The following is a 20,577-nucleotide window of genomic DNA, read 5'->3' on the forward strand; positions in this document are numbered from 1 at the left end:
AAGGAGAGAGAGAGAGGGGAGAGTGAGGGGTAAAGAAGGAGAGAGAGAGGGGAGAGTGAGGGGTAAAGAAGGAGAGAGAGGGGAGAGTGAGGGGTAAAGAAGGAGAGAGAGGGGAGAGTGAGGGGCAAAGAAGGAGAGTGAGGGGTAAAGAAGGAGAGAGATGGGTAAAGAAGGAGAGAGAGGCTAAGAGTGGGGGAGTAGGAAGACCAGTGGGTTACGAGGGCAGACTTCTCCGCCTGTCAGTCCACACACACGTCCACACATTTTGGAGGATTGATGACTGGCTGAGGGCCGTCGTAGAAAAAGTCCTCTGTTTGTTTGACCTTTTCTTAAACCATAGAGGAAAGGAATGGGAAGTGGTGTTTGTGTGCGAATGTGCGTGCATGCAGACACATATTCCATACACACCCCAAACAGGGTATTGAAAAGTCCAGCCTTCAGGGGCATTCAGTGTGTTTTTTCCTGCTATCCTTGGTGATGTTGTGCTTTAGGCTGTTTGCCAGATTAACCTTGTTACCTCTTTCCTGTGTGCGTCCGTTTGCGTGCCTGTGTGTGTGTGTGTGTGTGTGTGTGTGTGTGTGTGTGTGTGTGTGTGTGTGTGTGTGTGTGTGTGTGTGTGTGTGTGTGTGTGTGTGTGTGTGTGTGTATATGTGTTTGTGTGTGTGGGCGTGTGTGTGCGTGTGGGCGTGAATGTGTGCGCAGGTCAGGTGATGACAGCAGGGATTGCTGAGATACTGAATGGTTACTCGCTGAAGGCGGTGCTGAGACGAGTTCCAGGAGAGAAACACACCAGTGCTGCTGCAGACACACACGACGACAGCTACCTTGGTACACACACACTAGCCACAGCCCTGTTCTATACTAATATACTTCTATATTCATACAAAAGCGCATTATAAATACAGTCTATGTATGTGGTTAATAATAATGTAACATGTCAATGCTCTTTAGGTTACTCTGTGGCCGTGGGAGAGTTCACAGGGGACTCGGAGCAAGGTGAGGGAAACAGCAGAATAAATCACAGCCACTCATCACCAACACCCCTACTGCCTCACAAACACCACCCACCTCGGCACACAACATGCACCCCCACCAACCTCCATTCACTACTTCCATGTGTGATCAGAGGAATGGATAAGAACCAGGGGTGCAGCACTTTGGGTTTCCGCAGGCCCGGGAGAGGCCTCATCTCAATAGATATCAAACGGTCACATAACCACACAAGAAGCTCCCTAGATCACCTGTGATCTGAGTGCGCTAGGCCCACTGGACGTTGCAGGAACGTGGTTATGGGAGTTTGACTCCTACCCGAAAGGTTGTGGGTTTGAACTCCAATGTCTGCAGTCTAAATGCAGGCCTTTTTAAATGAGAACCAATCTGAACCACAACGACTGTATGTTGTTTTGAAAAAAAACCTTGACTAAAGGCCTGAATTTAAATAGTAAGTTGGTCACGTAACATGGGTTTGGATGTTCGATAGGCAGTGAGACGGCAGTGTGTGTGTGTGTGTGTGTGTGTGTGTGTGTGTGTGTGTGTGTGTGTGTGTGTGTGTGTGTGTGTGTGTGTGTGTGTGTGTGTGTGTGTGTGTGTGTGTGTGTGTGTGTGTGTTTATGTGACATGGTCAGGGTCTGGGCCTGGCTCACCAGCTCCAGTAATCACAGCTGTCTCAGAGGGGACTGGTCTTCAGGAACTACTGATAAAGGCATTTCCTCTCCTCCATCGCCACTGATTAGGGAGATCAGAGATCCAGCCACTCTGTGCCCCGCCCTCTCTGAAGGCTTAGTCAACCAGGCCCTCTGTCATACCTCAGGGTCTGCACATATACAAGGCCACAGATTATTACACATTTGATCTTTAATGTGTGCACAATTTGTTGTTCCTGCTGAAACAGCAGTGAAGCGTATAGTCAGTAGCCACAAACTGAGCTGGCATTGGTCAAAATAATTCACAAGACAACAAAGAAAATACATTAAAATCAAGCATCCTTGATGAGGACAAATATAGTGATCATCATCATCTTTATACATTAACATGTTAAAATACCATCATTATATACCCCCCTGCTTCAATACAGCCTACTTGTAGAGTAATATAAAGCACGTTTTTCGTGAGACTCACACCATAAATGTCCTCCAACATGGCCAATCAGAGATAACCCTGTCTCTTCACCCTCCCATCCTGGCTTGGGAGCCACAGTTCTGCCTTTATGTCCAAGCCTCTGGATCCCAGCCTTATGATGCCAGATCAGGGTGTTAGACAGCCTCAGTGCAGAGATATAGAGTGAGAGAGAGAGAGGGGGGGGGTGGACTGTGAGGTTGCACATGCTGCTGTTGGTATTGAGTGTTGTGGTGTGGACTTGCTTGTGGTCATGTTTCCCATAGCCTCTTGAGAAGGAAGACTGCTTGTAACTGGGTGAGTTTGAAGTAGAGAGAGAGTAGGAAAATGGTGCTTTATGGATCCAGTGGACCATCAGAGCTTTGGGAAATGCTGAAAGGATGGGGGGGTCTGTGTGGATCCTACATATCACCCCACATGTCCACACCTCCAGCGTTCCATCAATCAGTACGCACACAAAGAGTATAGACACACACACACACACACACACACACACACACACTCACACACACACACACACACACACACACACACACACACACACACACACACACACACACACACACACACACACACACACACACACACACACACACACACACACACACACACACACACAAACTAATGAAAGGTTTTAATTGGTTAGCTTGGAAACTGAAAATGACAGATTTATATACACACACACTAGCAGAACACAAAGCACCACAACTCCACACACTCACACACATAGACCCACATTACCATAGACCAACATTACCTTCCCCATGTCAGAATCTCATTGAATATGTTCCCTTCTGTTCTGCCAGGGTGGCCTCAGTCACTACACTTCTCACTGCCTTTCATTCTCTACTGCTTTATAGCTCTCTATACTGCTCTGTATCTCAACTGCTCTCTCTCTCTCTCTCTACTAATATGTATCTCTACTGGTTTGTAGCTCTCTATTTTGCTCTATATTTTCACGCTCTCACATTGCTCTAAATATCTCTGTGTCTACTGCTCTGTCTCTCTCTATCTCTCTTTCTCTCTCTCTCTCTCTCTCTCTCTCTCTCTCTCTCTCTCTCTCTCTCTCTCTCTCTCTCTCGCTCTCGCTCTCGCTCTCGCTCTCTCTCTCTCTCTCTCTCTCTCTCTCTCTACTTGTCTCCCTCTCTCTCTCTCTCTCTCTCTCTCTCTCTCTCTCTCTCTCTCTCTCTCTCTCTCTCTCTCTCTCTCTCTCTCTCTCTCTACTTCTCTATCTTGTTCTCTCTCTATCACCCTATATCTCTCTCTACTGCTCTATCTTTCTCCTTCCCTCTCTGAGTCATAACAATATGAACTTGTATTGTTATTTTTTTGTGCTTTCTTTAACAGAGCTGATTGCCGGGGTTCCCAGAGGGGCTCAGAACTTTGGCTATGTAAGTACATACACACAGACCCACACAGGGAGTGTGTTAGAGTGCTCCTATGGGAACGTGTCCCCCGGCCCGGCTGGGTCAGCACTCCCTAATGACACATGGTTTCCGCTGCATGTGGAGAGGGGTGACCCCTCCTCACCCTGCTCACCCCTCTGCACACACGACCCTTGACCCCAAACTTACACAACCGAGAGCAGCAGCCGATGACGATGGAGGCTGATGTCTTCATTGTCTTTCCTGTACTTGGAGGCATTTGAGGGCCTCTGTGTGTGTGTGTGTGTGTGTGTGTGTGTGTGTGTGTGTGTGTGTGTGTGTGTGTGTGTGTGTGTGTGTGTGTGTGTGTGTGTGTGTGTGTGTGTGTGTGTGTGTGCGTGCGTGCGTGTTTCATAGTCATGGGGAGGTTGTGTTAGCAGGGTAAGCTGCTTGAGGTTCTATGGCCATGCGTCTTTCAGCCTGGATCAGATCCCTCTCCCCTGTGGTCTCCCTCAGGTTGTCTGCTCAGCCAGACAGTAGGCGCGGTGAGGTCACCTGAATTTGTGTCGCTGTTGACCTGTGTGTGTTTGTCTTGTCTTGTCTGATGTAGTTGACCTGTCCCTTCACCAGGGATGTGCATGTTTGAAATGGCTATGTGCGTTTTTAAATCCTACGTTACATCTGTGTTATCTGATTGAGTTTGTGTGTCCGTATGGGCCTGAGAACCCCACTGTGTTTGGGACAGTGAGTGGGTTTTGTGTTGTATCTTGTGTGCATGGTTGCATGTTCAAATGTAGTTATTCACATTAAGAACCTTGGACTGTGTGTGGGTCTGAGTGTGTGTGAGAGAGAGAGAAAGAGAAAAAGAGAGAGAGAATGTTTCTTTGTATATGTGTGCACGCACGCAGCATGCCCCTGGCAGTCTCCATGTGGTTGTTATTTTAGGTCTTATGAAGGAATTCTTAGCCCCCATCTCTCCCAGTGAGCAGGGCTAGGAGGGGTGTAGGGGATGGTCCGGGGGCCGTGGGGCTGTGGGGGATGATGAGGGGGTAATAGTAATGATGGAGAGGGACATGGCAGGGACTGGGCCGGGCGGGGGGAGGGGAGCTGGGGCTAAAGGGAAGAATAACCCGCCTTGCCAAACCCTGGCTTTTTCATGCGTTTTCACATTTTTCACATGTCTGTTTGTCACGCTGTGCCGTGTGTGTGTGTGTGTGTGTGTGTGTGTGTGTGTGTGTGTGTGTGTGTGTGTGTGTGTGTGTGTGTGTGTGTGTGTGTGTGTGTGTGTGTGTGTGTGTGTGTGTGTGTGTGTGTGAGAGGGGCTGCCAGTGCTCTCCAAATGACACCACTTGTTTGTTTCAGGTGGCAATGATCAACTCAACCAATTTGACCTTCATCCAGAACTTCAGCGGAGAGCAGGTAAACACCTCGCTGTGTCTCGTTAAGACCACATAGGTCAGGGACCTTGGAGATGAACTTATCAGATATAAAATACGCTAGCACACGGCCGCTGGTTTCCGTCTACAGGGTAGGGACCATTGACTTCGCAAGTGGGTGATAAAATGTGGTCATGATGATATTTGGATTGAGACCCCCTTTTGTTTTTTGGTCCAATAACTTTGGGATATTGAAGTGATGTGGTGTTAATATCTGCTCTGCTCCATAGATGGCCTCCTACTTTGGCTACTCTGTGGCTGTAGCCGACCTGAACGGGGACGGGTGAGGAGTCTGACTGCCTGCTGCCTGTCTGTTTGTCTGTCTGTCTCTCTGTCTGCTTGTATGTCTGTCTTTCTGTCTGTCTGACTGACTGACTGTCTGCCTGTCTGTGTGTCTGTCCACTGTAAACACTGAAACACATATGTACTATTCATACACTCATACACACACACACACACACAAAGGGAGCTTAAGTGTGCGTGTCTTCAGGATGGACGACGTGCTGGTTGGCGCGCCGCTCTACATGGAGAGAGAGATGGAGAGCAAGCCCCGGGAGGTGGGCCGCGTGTACCTGTACCTCCAGCTGGCCCCACTCACCTTCTCCCAGCCCATCCCCATCACAGGGACCTACACCTTCGGACGCTTCGGCACCGCCATCGCAACGCTGGGAGACATCAACCAGGACGGGTTCAATGGTGAGGAGAGAGGGAGAGAGAGAGGCAGAGACATGGGGGAGAGAGAGACATGGCGAGAGAGAGAGAGAGAGAGACAGAGACATGGGGCAGAGAGAGAGACAGGGCGAGTGAGAGACAGAGACATGGCGAGAGAGAGAGAGAGAAAGAGAGACAGAGACGTGGGGCAGAGAGAGAGACAGGGCGAGAGAGAGACAGAGACAGGGCGAGAGATAGAGACAGGGCGAGAGAGACAGAGACAGGGCGAGAGATAGAGAGAGAGACAGAGACATGGGGCAGAGAGAGAGACAGGGCGAGAGAGAGACAGAGACAGGGCGAGAGACAGAGACAGGGCGAGCGAGAGAGAGAGACATGGGCGAGAGAGAGAGACAGGGCGAGAGAGACAGAGACAGGGCGAGAGATAGAGAGAGACAGAGACATGGGCGAGAGAGAGAGACAGGTCAAAAAAGACAAAGACAGGGCGAGAGATAGAGAGAGACAGAGACATTGGGGAGATAGAAAAATAAATAATAATAACAAAAGAAAGAAAGAATGAATGTATGAAAAGAAATAAATAAAGCGGTTAAAATGAATAACCAACAAACAATCAAAATGTGAACAGAGGAAAGGAAGAAATTTACCCAGAAAGACAGGACTCAGGAAGGGGGGCAGGTGAACAAAGTCAATGCTAAAGGACGACAGCGGAGTCAGAGTCCTCATGTTGAGCAGAGTGTGTGCAGCCCGATGGAGAGCAGAGTGGGAGGATGGATGTGTTAGTTCTAATGAGATATGAGCGATAAGCAGGACATGTGTGAGTGTTGACGTCTCTATCTTCCTCATCCATCCTCTGTGTGTGTCTGTGCACATATTGCCTGTGGTGGCATCTCCTCTCCCCTCTGTGGGCTGGTGTTTGTGACAGGACAGACTGTCTGTGTTTCCTTTGGTCTGAGGACATCCTATCAAAGGTACAGAGCCTAAAGCACATTGAGTCATCATGAACTACCAGGAAGTTCCTTTATGTGTGTGGTGATTACGATGTGGGTGTGAGTTATTTTTAACCGTCCAGATGTGTCCCGTGATATAATCATCTGGATGTTTCTGTCCTGTAGCCCAGAGTTCATTCCTCTTCTCCCTGTTCATTTAAGCTTTGCATTGATTTTAACGAAGAGAGGTTAACACAGGCACACACTGACACACATATACACACACATACACACACACACACACACACACACACACACACAAACACACACACTCACAAACAGACACACAGACACACACACACACACACACACACACACACAGACAGAGACACGCACGCACACACACACACACACGCACACACAGTATGTGTGCACATCTGGCCAGCGCTGGCTCACAAACGCCTTAGGGAGTTGAGGACACTTAACCACTGAATCAATAGTATTAAGTGTATCAATACTAGATCTCTGTCAGACCTGGTCTATCAATCACAGACAGAGACAGTGGGGGGAGGGGTTAAATAACATGTAGAGGTGCTACGGATGAAGAGCACTGCATCTGTTATGCATGTTTATAAGCTACATAAGGACTATGAGCAAGGGTAACAGTTGCCTCAAATGTTAAGTAAGATATAATAAGAGACAATTTTTTCTCCTCATATCCACCCTCTTGAGAAAAGCGTTTCCAACAGCTCAGTGATAGTCATGTTCAATGACAGTTATTTCCCAGAGATAGAAGAGTTGGGCCTGAGAACTTAAGTCCATGTCATCCATGTGGTTTGGTCAGATTTTATGCCGTCACAAAGTTGCGGCATTTGTGTCAGCAGGATGTGCTGGGTGTCAGTTTCTGCATTGTATCTGGGAGTGGCGTCCATTAGAATTCCCAGTGGGTGTTCCCCGGGCACATCAAGTGTCTCTGGAGCCGCTTGATCGCATGTTGTGTTAAGTAAAGCCCTTCAGCTGAGACATTCGGAAGACACAGCATTTCATTCATTGTGATTCTTCTTTGTATACATACACGTACAAACACGCAAGCACATAAACGTTAAATATATGATTCCAAACACACCTACCATCTCACAAGCATGAACACACTTACAACCGCACAGGCTTGAATTCACATCCAAACACAAAAACACACAAACACACACACACACACACAACCCTGGTATATATACAGTTCACTTGCATTCACACATGGTTGCATTTATCCTCTCCAACCCATAATCAGTTTTATGTGCAGCCAGTTGTTTGGGCTGCAGTCAAGAGCGAGAGGGTCTGGAGGACAAACAGGATGTCTAGAGGTGTGCGGACATTTCCAGCGCTGACTCGAGTTCATCACATGGTCCGCTCGCTAACTAAAATTTCCACTTATATTCTTCAAAAGACATACGTGTGCTTGTGTGACGGTGTTCCCCTCCGAGACGTCTTGGCTGTAGGTCTGACCTCTTACCTTTGACCCTTCATGCCACTTCCTGTCATGGGGGGAAATTAAGCAGTCCACACACAGCCCTGCAAACCAGGTCAATGACTTTAGCAGAAATGGAGGGAGAGAGGAAAAAAAGAACGGAAAAAGAGTGAGAGGGGAAAACCTGAGTGAAAGGCAAGGAATGACACAATCTAAACAAAAAGTTAACGAGAGATATGACCAGACGAAGAGTCCCATAGAGAAAAGTAGAAGGCCCAGCCCTTTTAACAACTCTTCTTTCATCTTTTTCCCTAAACCCCTCCCTCTCTCTCTCTCTCTCTCTCCATCCCTCTCCATCTCTGTTCCTCCTTTCTTCGCTGCCTCTCCCTCTCGCTATCTCCATATCTACCTGTTTCCCCTCCCCCCTCTCTCTCCCTCTCCCACTCTCTCCATCTCTCCCTCTCTCCCACTCTCTCCATCCTCTGTTTCCCCTCCTCCCTCTCTCTCCCTCTCCCAATCTTTCAATCTCTCTCTCCCTCTCTCCCACTCTATCATCCTGTTTCCCCTCCCTCCCTCTCTCCCACTCTATCTCTCCTCTCTCCCTCTCTCCTACTTTCTCTCTCTCCCTCTGTTTGCCCTCCCTCCCTCTCTCCCACTCGCTCCCTCCTTCTCTCCCTCCCTCTCCCTAAGAGGGGCCCTTACCCCTGACTGATGTGTAAACCACGAGGTGTGTGTGTGCCCTCAGACGTGGCGGTGGGTTGTCCGTTCGGCGGGGACGACCGCGGTGGCCGTGTCCTGATCTTCAACGGCCGCAGAGACGTGGCTGCCCGGGGCCTGGCCCTGAGCCAGGAGCTGCGAGCGGCGGCGCCCGCGGCCGGGGGTCTGCCCGGGTACGGGTTCACCCTGAGAGGGGGCCATGACCTGGACAACAACCACTACCCTGGTAGGAACACATCTACAGTGTGGTTCCTCCTTGTCTTCCAACACTCTCTAACTGTTGTGTGTTCAGAAAATAACCATTCTCTCTCTGACGTTCATTCATGTGTTTCTTCACTCCCACGACTATCCCCTAGAGGCCATTTTACATTTTCTTCGCACCTTAGACCGCCTAACACCATACCATCATCCTCGATTTTGACAGTGTTGAACAGTGTGTGTTTGTGTCTGGGGGGGGGGGGGGGGGGGGGGATGCTGATGACAGTCCCACTCCATAGTGACCTACTGTACATGGGGAAGGAGGATGGAGCAAATGGAGCATTGAAAATAGTATTGAAGTGGGCTATAGTGCTTGAGTACTATAAGTACTTGAGTACATAGTACATGAGTAAAATGAGTTAGTGTGTGTTAAAATAACTCTTACACTGTTAAACAGGAGGGTATGTTGCTGTTTACACACACAATAATTTATTCTATAATCTATACATAATATAAAATAGTTATCTTATAAAAGAAAGCAGGCCTATTTTCTCCCAAATGTCGGCGTGCTGTGGGCCCAGTGTATCTCCGCTGGCTCGGAGCAGCGAGGGGAGCCTGAAATTGGGGATTTCTTTCTCCACATTTTGTTTCATCTTTCCTTTCCTGCTTCTCCTTTCCCTCAATTTGCCATAATAACAGATTTCATCATTCCACAAACAGGATATCTTGGGAAATACACACACATGCATATTCAAGCCTATGTACACAACCACAAACACACAACACACACACACACACACACACACACACACACAAAAACACTCAAACTGTATTGAGGATTACAGATTGGGTTGAAACCCAGGCCTCTCAGAGGAGGAAGCAATACAGAAGCTCATGGGTGGCACAGCTTTCAGACAACACACACACACTTACACACACAAGCACACACACGCAAACGTGCGTCGGACGTGCATGTTTTGTGTGTCGTTTATGGGCTGGCGGGCGGAAGTGGGACACTCGTGCAAATGGTGTGTCGTTAGCAGAGCAATAAAGCCAGGTGCTTCAAAACGACCAGAGGGTTGTTTGATCAACGTCATGTGAGGAGGAGTCTGGATCCGGGGACCTGTGGGGGGCCCGGGCCAACTGCTGCAGGCCCCTATCAATGTTAAACATTATTATTACTGCACACAGTAAAATAGAGGGCGGTTCAGCTAGAGCCAATCAACGACCAGAAGAGAGATGTAAGTGAGCAAAGCAGCTAGATTCCGTCAAGAGGGCACTCACTCCATCTGATCATTCATCATCGTCACATATGCTCTATTAGAAGTACTTTTAACCGTGGTGCCATTTTTTTATAGGAAGTATAACACAAGTACAGTCCCCTCCAAAAGTATTGGAACGGCATGGCCAATTTCTTTGTTTTTGTTGTTCACTAAAGACATTTGGTTTTAAGATCACAAGATGAGTATGAGACAAGAATCCGGAATTTCAGCTTTTATTTGCTGGTATTTACATTTAGATGTATTAAAGGTGCCATGACATGCTATTTTATGGATGCTTTAATATAGGTATTAGTGGACCACTAACCCAGTATTCGAAGACGTTCCCGAAATTCAGCCTTGGTGCAGATTTCGAGCCAGTCGCACATTGAGCTTCCCCCAAATGCGCTGTTTTGGTGTCTGTAGCTATAATGCAAATGAGGAGGAGCGAGGCGGATCAAGGAGGAGGGTGGGGGTGTGGCCCTGAGCTGCTGGCAGCCACGGTACCATGCGCTCTGTTTACAGTGGATGTGTCGCAATGGCGAGGCGCACACAGCCTTTAGCCGTGTTCTGTAAATATTCTAGAACATACGAGAGTCCTGGAGCTCTATATCTAAATAATATCATATACATAGATATCTATATCATTTTCACGGCCAAAAGCTGTGTGAGCCGATATTATGAATCTCAAACGACCGCGTTGGGTTCTCCGACGTTCCTGGTTCTTCAACGTCCACATCAATCTGAAATAGACTGAACCGCGACATGGAGGAGAAAGGGATTGTTGCCAGGCAGCGCTTAGGCACCTCCGCCTCCTGCAGCGCCGAGGCAGTGGTCCCTCGGCAGCGGTCCCTCGGCAGCGGGAAGCGGGGCTCAAGCGGGAGACATTCGCGGCCAACAATCCCTTTCTCCTCCATGTCGTGGTTCATGTTCTTGAGGGAGTCAAAGCCAAAGTTCCTTTCCCACAATTCATTCTCAACCATGGCTGAGATAACTCCCACTACGAGTCTCGTTGTAGAAATACCAGAGACGATCGAGAGTCCGACATGTTATGCGCCATAACACCAAAAGCAGAACGGTTATCCAACTCACAAGGAAGTGTACAACACTTGCGTTACAGTCCTGGAGCTCTATATCTAAATAATATCATATGATACATATCTAAATCATATAATACATATTATCACGGCCAAAAGCTGTGTGCGCCTCCAGACGATATTATGAATCACAAACGACTTCGTCGGGTTCTCCGACGCCTCTGGTTCTTCCACATTCACATCAATCTGAAGTAGACTGAACCGTGTGCTGCCGGCTGCCCACTGCCGGGCGATGGTGCTTCGCGGCGGTGTTGCCTCGCAGCAACCGGCGGCATGTCGCAGTTCATGTACTTCAGGGACTTTGTCTGCCAATTTTTCTACGTAAATTGGCAGGCAAAATGTTTCTGTATACTTAGGAATTCATGCTGCTTCTACCATCATCAGTTACTTTGTCAAGAAATATTAATGAGCCTGTTCCAGAAGCAGCCATGCACGCCCAAGCCATGACTTTACCTCCTCGATGCTTCACAGATGAGCTTGTATGCTTCGGCTCAAGAGCAGTTCCTTTCTTTCGCCATACTTTGGCCTTCCCATCATTTTGGTAGAGATTAATCAGACCCTCCAGGTTTTCGTGATGTTGCGATTTGCAACTTCAACGCAACATCAACCAATCACCGCGAATGGAGGGCGGTGTCGCAATTTTAACCCACACCGTAACTTTCCCGCAAATTTGACCAATCAGTGGCGTCGTCTTGAACTGACGTCGACAAACTACCTTCCGCCGTACATTGTGTGGTTTGTTTTCAGTAATAACTTAATATCTAACAAATTACATCAGGAAAATCGCAACTTTTATCGCAACTTTCACTTCCTCTCGCACTGTAATCGCAACTAAAACATTAAAAACACCGGAACTTTCATCGCAACTTTTTGGAAAAGCTCACGCAACATCAGGCATTTTAGGGTTTTTAGGGTCTGCCACGGAGCCTGGTCGGGCACAGCCCGAACAAACTACGTGGCACCCCCCCTCTCTTCATCCCATGGGCCCACCACCTGTGGGAAGACCCGTTGGGGTCGGGTGCGCAGCCACATGGGTGGCAGCGAAGGTCAGGGGTCTCGACGGACCAGACCCGGGCGGCAGAAGTTGGCTCTGGGGACGTGGAACTTCACCTCGCTGTGGGGAAAGGAACCGGAGCTTGTGAGGGAGGTGGAGCGCTATCAGTTAGATCTGGTGGGGCTTACCTCCACGCACAGTCTCAGCTCTGGTACTGTGGTCCTGGATAGGGGTTGGACTCTATTCTTCTCCGGAGTTGCAGAGGGCGTGAGGCGCCGGGCGGGTGTGGGGATACTCATAAATCCCCGGCTGAGCGCCGCGGTGTTGGAGTTTACCCCGGTAGACGAGAGGGTCGCCTCCCTACGCCTAAGGGTTGTAGGGGGGAAAACTCTGACTGTTGTTTGTGCGTATGCACCAAACAGCAGTTCAGAGTACTCGGCCTTCTTGGAGACCCTGAATGGCGTCCTGTATGGGGCTCCAGTAGGGACTCCGTAGTTCTGCTGGGAGACTTCAACGCCCACGTGGGCAACGATGGAGACACCTGGAGAGGCGTGGTGGGGAGGAACGGCCTCCCTGATCTAAACCCGAGCGGTCGTTTGTTATTGGACTTTGTTATTGGACTGTGCTAGTCATGGATTAACCATAACGAACACCTATTCGAACATAAGGGTGCTCATAAGTGTACCTGGTACCAGAGTACCCTAGGCCGAAGATCGATGATGGATTTCGTGATCGTGTCATCTGATCTGAGGCCGCATGTTTTGGACACTCGGGTTAAGAGAGGGGCGGAACTGTCAACCGACCAGTGGTGAGTTGGATCAGGGAATGGGGGAAATTTCCGGATAGACCTGGTAAGCCCAAACGAGTAGTGTGGGTGAATTGGGAACGTCTGGAAGAGGCCCCCGTCCTAGGTATCTTCAACTCACACCTCCGTTTTTCTGGCATTCCTGTGGAGGTTGGGGGCATTGAGCCGGATTGGGCGGTGTTCAAAGCCTCCATTGCTGAAGCTGCACCGGCTAGCTCTGGCCTCAGGGTCTTAGGCTCCTCAAGGGGCGGTAACCCTCGGACACCGTGGTGGACACTGGTGGTGAGGGAAGCCGTCCGATTGAAGAAGGAGGCCTTCCGGGATATGATATCCTGGAGGACTCCTGACTCGGTTGCAGGGTACCGACAGGCTCGAAGGGCTGCAGCTGCTGCCGTGTCGGAGGCTAAGCAGCGGGTGTGGGAGAAGTTCGGAGAGGCCATGGAGAAGGACTTTCGGTCGGCACCAAAGTGTTTCTGGAAGACTATCCGCCACCTCAGGAGGGGGAAACAGGGAACCATCCAAGCTGTGTACAGTAAGGATGGGACTCTGTTGACCTCAACTGAGGAGGTCGTCGACGTTGGAAGGAACACTTTGAGGAACTCCTGAATCCGAATAACACGCCCTCTATGTTGGAGGCAGAGCTCGAGGTTGGTGGTGTTTCGTCGTCAATTTCCCTAGTGCAGGTCACTTAGGTAGTCAAACATCTCCGCAGTGGCAAAGCCCCAGGGATTGATGAGATCCAGCCAGAAATGCTAAAGGCTCTGGTTCGCAAGTGAGGGTACGATGGAGCATGAGATTGGCCGGAGAATCGGAGCAGCGGGGGCGGTATTGCGTTTGCTTTACCGCACCGTTGTTACGAAAAGAGAGCTGAGCCGCAAGGCAAAGCTCTCAACCTACCGGTCGATCTTCGTTCCTGTCCTCACCTATGGTCATGAGGGTTGGGTGATGACCGAAAGGACGAGATCGCGGGTACAAGCGGCCGAGATGAGTTTTCTCAGAAGGGTGGCTGGCGTCTGCCTTAGGGTTAGGGTGAGAAGCTCAGCCATCCGTGTGGAACTCGGATTAGAGCCGCTGCTCCTTTACTTAGAAAGGAGTCAGCTGAGGTGGTTCGGGCATCTGGTAAGGATGCCCACTGGGCGCCTCCCTTGGGAGGTGTTTCAGGCACGTCCAGTGGGGAGGAGACCTCGGGGAAGACCCAGGACTAGGTGGAGAGATTATATCTCAACACTGGCCTGGGAACGCCTCGGGATCCCCCCGTCAGAGCTGGTCAATGTGGCCCGGGAAAGGGAAGTCTGGGGTCCCTGCTTGAGCTGCTTCCCCCGCGACCCGACCCCGGATAAGCGGATGAAGATGAGATGAGTTGAGGAAAATCGCAACTTTGATCGCAACTTTCACTTCCTCTCGCACTGTAATCGCAACTAAAACATTAAAACCACCAGAACTTTCATCGCAACTTTTTGGAAAAGCTCACACAACATCAGGCATTTTAGGCCGCAACAATCTCATCCTGGAGGGACTGATTAATCTTGGTCTCATCAGTCCATAAGGAGCTTTTTGGCTCATCTCTGTAATATTCATTGCAAATTCCAATCTGGCCTTCAGATTCTTACTGCTGATGAGTGGTTTGCATCTTGTGGTATGGCCTCTATATTTATTCTCTCTGAGTCTTACAGTACAGTACAGTACAGACCAGCACCACCCATCGCAGGGAGAGGTTGTCCCTCTCACAAGGCGCAGAACGCAGTGCTGGTTGGCCGTCGGCTGTAGTCTCTGCGGCGTGTTCAAGTGCAACTTTGTGGCCAAGACACGGTCTTCACCGCGGCTAGTTGTGAGATATTGGTTTGGTGTGTCAGGGCTTTAAGGTGAGGGTCATAGCCTGACGCAGCTTGCAAACTGCACCGTCCGTCAACAGATGACGGAAGGCGTGGCTGACGGATGGGGGATTAGTCTTTACATTACGTGCTTTCCCGGGTCGTTCCACAAAGGTGATTTTCATCTGTCAGAGGCCGAGTAGTGTAACAGTGCTACATTTGTAGGGATGCACCGATTGTGAAATTCTGGGCCGATACGATGTTTAAAAAAACAATTTGGCCGATACTGATGTTTTATTCCCCCTCACGCACGCACGCAGACACGCACCTCGTATACACGCACACAGAATGACACAGGGAGAGGCTTTTATGATTTGTATGAAATCATTCTGTTTATTTCAACAACTGCGCCAACATTCAACATCAAAATTATTTCAATGTGGGCTTAGGCAGATAGGCCTACATGCGCCGAAAACAGATCACTATTTATTTTACTGAACACAGCCTGTATGACGGAGAACTAGACAGGTCTTTAGCATAATGGAAACTATGGCCAATTGTTACCAGCATTCGTAGAGTTGATCAGATGAGAAGGCTGTGTCTCAACTCAGGGGACGCATCCTTCGAAGGGTGCATTCGAAGGGCGATTGCGTCACTGCGACGCGTCAAGGCTGTCCCATTTCGAAGGCTCCTTCAAATGCGGCCGACAAATGCAATATCATCCCACTGCAAAAACAAATGGGCGTTCTCGTGTGGTGGGGGTTCCCGTTTACGCAGACTGGAACGCCCCCTTCTTATTCTTCGTCGTCTTTCTCACTGAACTGGATTAAAATGTCAAAGTGTACTACTCAAAAACCATGTAAATAGTGTTATAAATGAACTTCCAAAGCTTTTCAAATCTTATTTGGAAAATAACTTCACATGGTTTGTCTTTTTACAATTTATTCATTACCAGCATTCGTAGTGTTGATCAGCAGTGAAATAGCCCGCCAAAGACGTTGACGTCGCTTAGCAACCGAAGACGCTGGTGTTGACAAGTTATCGGGCGGACTACTACCCATGCGAGTGAACGGAGCGTTCCACGGCATTGAGAAGACCTGTGTAATAAAGGCCTATAATATTTTTGTTTATGGCATAGATTTCTCCTCAGATTGGGCCAATAAAGCAATGATAACAAAAACAAAAATTACACAAACGCTCGATCAAAGGCCCGGCCCAACCCGGCTCAAGTAAATTGGTGGGAAATATCGGCGGGCCGGGTCAGGTCAATCAAAAACCTCATTGTTTAACATGAATTGGCTCAACAAATGACCACTGTAGCATATTTAAGCACAATTCACACTGCGCAAGGAATTATTTCCATTGGTCGTTCTGACGGGGACATTAAGAAATTTCGGTCTTCCTCGTTTTTTTCCGGTCAATGACCCGTAATAACCGGACAACGGAAACTAAACCGACCTAACTTTCACCGTCAACACCTTCTTCTTCGCACGGCTGTCAACATCCGGAACATTCGCTAGTTCGATTTTCTCAAACAGAAGTTTCAAAATAAGATCTAGTAGTAAGTACGGGTAGCATAGAACTAACGTTAGCCAAGTGGGGGCTCCATGATTGCTAAATCTAATGACAGAGGTAAAATTGCCATTAAGGAAGGAAAGCATAGTATGCCTTGCGACTGTGCTTCGCAGTATGCCTTGCGAAACCCAGTATGCCTTTCGAAACACCTCGTGATTGGTAGATGAAACGCTACCAGGAACGCCTAAAGGGCGTTCTTGTGTCATGACGGAAACGCCCAAGCCTGCAGATGGACCCTTCTCGACAAATGCAGTAGCCTGGCAAGCCAGACCCATATCGGAAAGATATTGGGTCTGGTCTCGTACGGTGGCAGTGTGGGCGGGATAAACAATTGTCTTTCAAGTTCCCTCTGCACGCAATAGGATAGCGCTACAACCAATCAAGGCAACGAAGAAGGTGACGTAGTCAGAGCGACGGAAATTTCCATGGGGAAGTGTTGCGAATGGTGGATTGAGAGAATGGGGACCAACTACGAAACTTTTACCGTATCCTGTCGGCAAAACTCAGAGTACATCTTTCTTTTCCAGGAAAGACTTCAGTGCAGTTCTTTGTTCATTTCTCAAAGAAAATGATAACTTCAAGTCTTGAAGAGTCGCGGCCAAAGCCGAGTCGAAAGACAGCTGTTCGCCAGCAGCAGCAGCCATTATTGTTTACCTTTAACACGGAACCGTCGCAGCTCTGTCGTCAATCGGCTCGATACCGCCCCTCACGATCTGATTGGCCTGTCCAATTTTCTGTTTCTAGCAGCGAAAAACGACGCAGAAGGCAAGACATCCCTGGCTGCCAATTAAATTTGCAGCCGCTAGGGGCGTCTAGATTTCTAGGCTACAAATGCAGCCTTCTTTTCCAGGATTTGAAGGATACACCGGATGTATCTTTCACGGCCCAACGTATCCCAAGATTCATTGCACGTTGGAATTTTTTTCAGAAATAGCGTCAGAGAGAGCGGAAGCGGCAGTTGCAGTAAATTACATATTCAATGACAAAACTATTAAAAGAAAGTTTTAAACTATATTAGTTATTAGTACTAGACTATTTTAAATTTGTAACTTTATTGTCAAAGTTCAATTTCATTAACACGAGACGTATAAAGTTAAACTAATTAACGTTATATTTTATATAAGTATTATGTAACCGAATCTGAATCAGAATCAGAAAACTTAATTGATCCCCGGGGGGAAATTGTTTCATTCCAGGTGCTCCGTACAAATAGAAATTACAAGCATAGAAGTTAAGATTATAAAAAAAAGGAAATTATAAATAAAATAAAATAAAAATAAGAAAAGTGGACATCTCTTAGTGGGTTATATAAAACTTCTCCATTTCTCCTCCGCTGTCCGGTTTGAACCGCAGCTGTCAGGGTTGCTAGGTGACAGAAGTGGCGCGTCATCACGCAAGGTAAAGGGTGTTAACGGCTTGTTACGCAAACTTGAAATGCTCCGTAGGGCAGACCGTCTCATTAAAAAACGTTAGCTCGGCCTTCGGTCCGGCCTTCACGGTCTACGAAGGCCACACCTTCATAGACCGCGTCCTTCGAAGGATGCGTCCCCTAGCAAACGAGGACGCCTAGCAACCGAGGATGCTTGCGTAGTGATGCGACCGAAAAAACTAAAAGTGCATTGTGTGGTTTGTCTACAAATAAAATTGAAAGAAATTGTCGGTTGTGTGGGAGTATTTCACTGTCTCTGAGAAAGATCAGCGATATGCAGTTTGTAAGACATGGTCCAGTGACATTTCAAGAGGAGGAAGCATTAAACATCGGCCACTGCCATTGGTGAATGTCATCTTATTTTCCGATAGGCCGATAGCAGTCGAGAACGCGAATATCGGTCGTTACCGATGTTCGTCTGATACACAGGTGCATCCCTATAAATTTGAAACCACTTTCTGATTGGATGAAGGATCCGTTGCTGCCTGAAAAAAAATGTCAACTTTTGACGGAGCCGACGGATCCAACAGAACGGATGGATCCACAATGCATTGCGGCTCCGCCCATTTCAAAGTCAATGCGATCCGTCAACGGACGGATGCAGTGTGCAAGGGCTGTGACACCTTGTTCACACTACATGCAGCCGTCGACGGATGACAGAGGGCGTGTCTGACGTATAGGGGACTAGTCTCTGTAGACGGACACTGCAGCCAATCAAATCGCTTCCCGCTACAATGGTGATATGTGGAAATACAAAAGATGACACAAACAACAGGTGGCTAAAAAACAATCCTATGATTTTACATTTCTTTAAAAAATATATAAAGGCCAGATTTTTCCTGCTTCTTCCTGCTTGTTATTGCAAAATGGATCCTGGAAACGCGTGGAGTGTATTTGCATACCCGCGATCTGATTGTCCATCGGATCCGGCGCTGCCTGAAAGGTGAACTTTTCTCAACTTTTTGACGCAGGCCACGGAACCAAATGGACGGACGGACCCACAATGCAGTTCGCGAGCGCCCCATGCAAAGTCAATGAGATCCGTCGACGGACGGAGGTAATGTGAACAAGCCCTGATTGCCCACTGCATCCGTCAACGGAAGGATCCCATTGACTTTGAATGGGGTGGAGACGCAGTGCATTGTGGATCCATCCATTCCGTTGGATCCGTTGGCTCCGTCAAGAAAGTAGAAAAATTGTCAACTTTTCTGGCAGCGAAAAGTTGACAATCCAATCAGATCGCGTATGCTCTGGCTTGACTGACGTATGCCTCTGCAAAGACTACTCCCCCATCCGTCAGCCTTCCACCATCAGTTGACGGACAGTGCAGTGGTTAGACGGAGTGAGGGTGGAGACTAGGGTCACTGCTTGGGTCGAAGGTTAGAGGCTGTTGACATTTAACATTGACCAGCTACAATCTTGCTAAAGTAGTGGGGTAGGGATGGGTTTAAGAGGCTATTTGGAAGGTCATTTTGGAGCCTCATTAGACAGGTAAGTAGGTTTGAATTCTTTTTATGGTCTACTTTAGATTTTTTTAGTTAGTCTCAAAGTAAAACATAAAACTCCTTCCAAATACTCACTGTTTGCCTGTTAAGGCCTGTGATTCATCTTGAAACCATAACATTTATTTTATATGCAAATGGCCACACTTTCGACTCTGTCGCACTGAGGCCATAAGGCAGTTCTTTGCATGTCGCTGCAAGATGCACAAGTTCCGCATGGACGTCACAAACTGTGGGACCACACCAATGTGAGGGCCACCGAAACGGTGACTATAATGAAGGATGTGCGATTCATGAACGATTTTTATTTTTTTACAAATCTTTTGTGCAATCTGGTACGTACGATTAGTATCTGCTAGTGGATCGTTCATCTCGTTCTGAGGTTCTTCGATTTGCACAGAGGAACGATCGAAAGGATTCATCCATTTGATGGACAAACAACGTTTTAAAGGAAATAAGCCATCTCCTTAGAAAAAAATTCCCAGCAGACTGCTCCGTAGCGTTTAGTGGCTCACAAAAGAAAAGACAGAGCTCAGACGTGTGTCCAACTGGTTCAACCTTTAGCCATCATCATTCACATTTAGCAGACGCTTTTGGTCCAAATCAACTTTAAACCATTCATGCAAAATCAAAAGTGACTGGTGGTGTTCCCCCATTTAGCACAGTCTCCTGGTTGGAAGGAGAAGCAGCCTGTCAGCCTGGGCTGACAGGCTGTAGGTTGTAGGTCATGTTTTCACAACCCAGGACAGACACAGCACAAACCAGAAGAGATCGGTTTCCAAGCTAACTCCCTACAGTACCTATAACACGAAGCCCTCCAATTAGCATGCAGTGTGTGTGCTTTTTCTATGTGTGTTCTGCACACACACACATACACACACACACACACACACACACACACACACACACACACACACACACACACACACACACACCACACACACACACACACACACACACACACACACACACACACACACACACACACACACACACACACACACACACACAAAGGAATCTCAAATCAACAGTGGCAGGTTCACCTCCCTTTGTGTAAGGAAATGGGATTGACTTGGAAAGGAAGGGAGACCGTTATTTGATTTACCACTAGGTGAGCCTTGTGCACACACAAGCGCGCTCACACACACTTAACCCTAAAGGTGCACTCCCCCCGGTTTCCCAGAGAAAACAAAGACTAAAAGACAGCTAATGTAT

General features: G+C 48.2%; 1 protein-coding gene across 1 annotated transcript in view; it reads left to right on the forward strand.

Moving 5' to 3' along the window:
- LOC115554432 (integrin, alpha 8) overlaps nt 1-20,577 on the forward strand; it is a 66,301-nt gene that overhangs the window by 19,572 nt on the left and 26,152 nt on the right. Inside the window, 7 exon segments of the mRNA XM_030371183.1 lie at nt 703-828; nt 952-996; nt 3,463-3,506; nt 4,842-4,898; nt 5,146-5,198; nt 5,406-5,611; nt 8,721-8,918. Coding sequence (XP_030227043.1) covers nt 703-828; nt 952-996; nt 3,463-3,506; nt 4,842-4,898; nt 5,146-5,198; nt 5,406-5,611; nt 8,721-8,918 — 729 coding nt within the window.

This window comes from Gadus morhua, chromosome 11 (genome assembly GCF_902167405.1).
Source record: "Gadus morhua chromosome 11, gadMor3.0, whole genome shotgun sequence".
NCBI classification, from domain to species: domain Eukaryota; kingdom Metazoa; phylum Chordata; class Actinopteri; order Gadiformes; family Gadidae; genus Gadus; species Gadus morhua.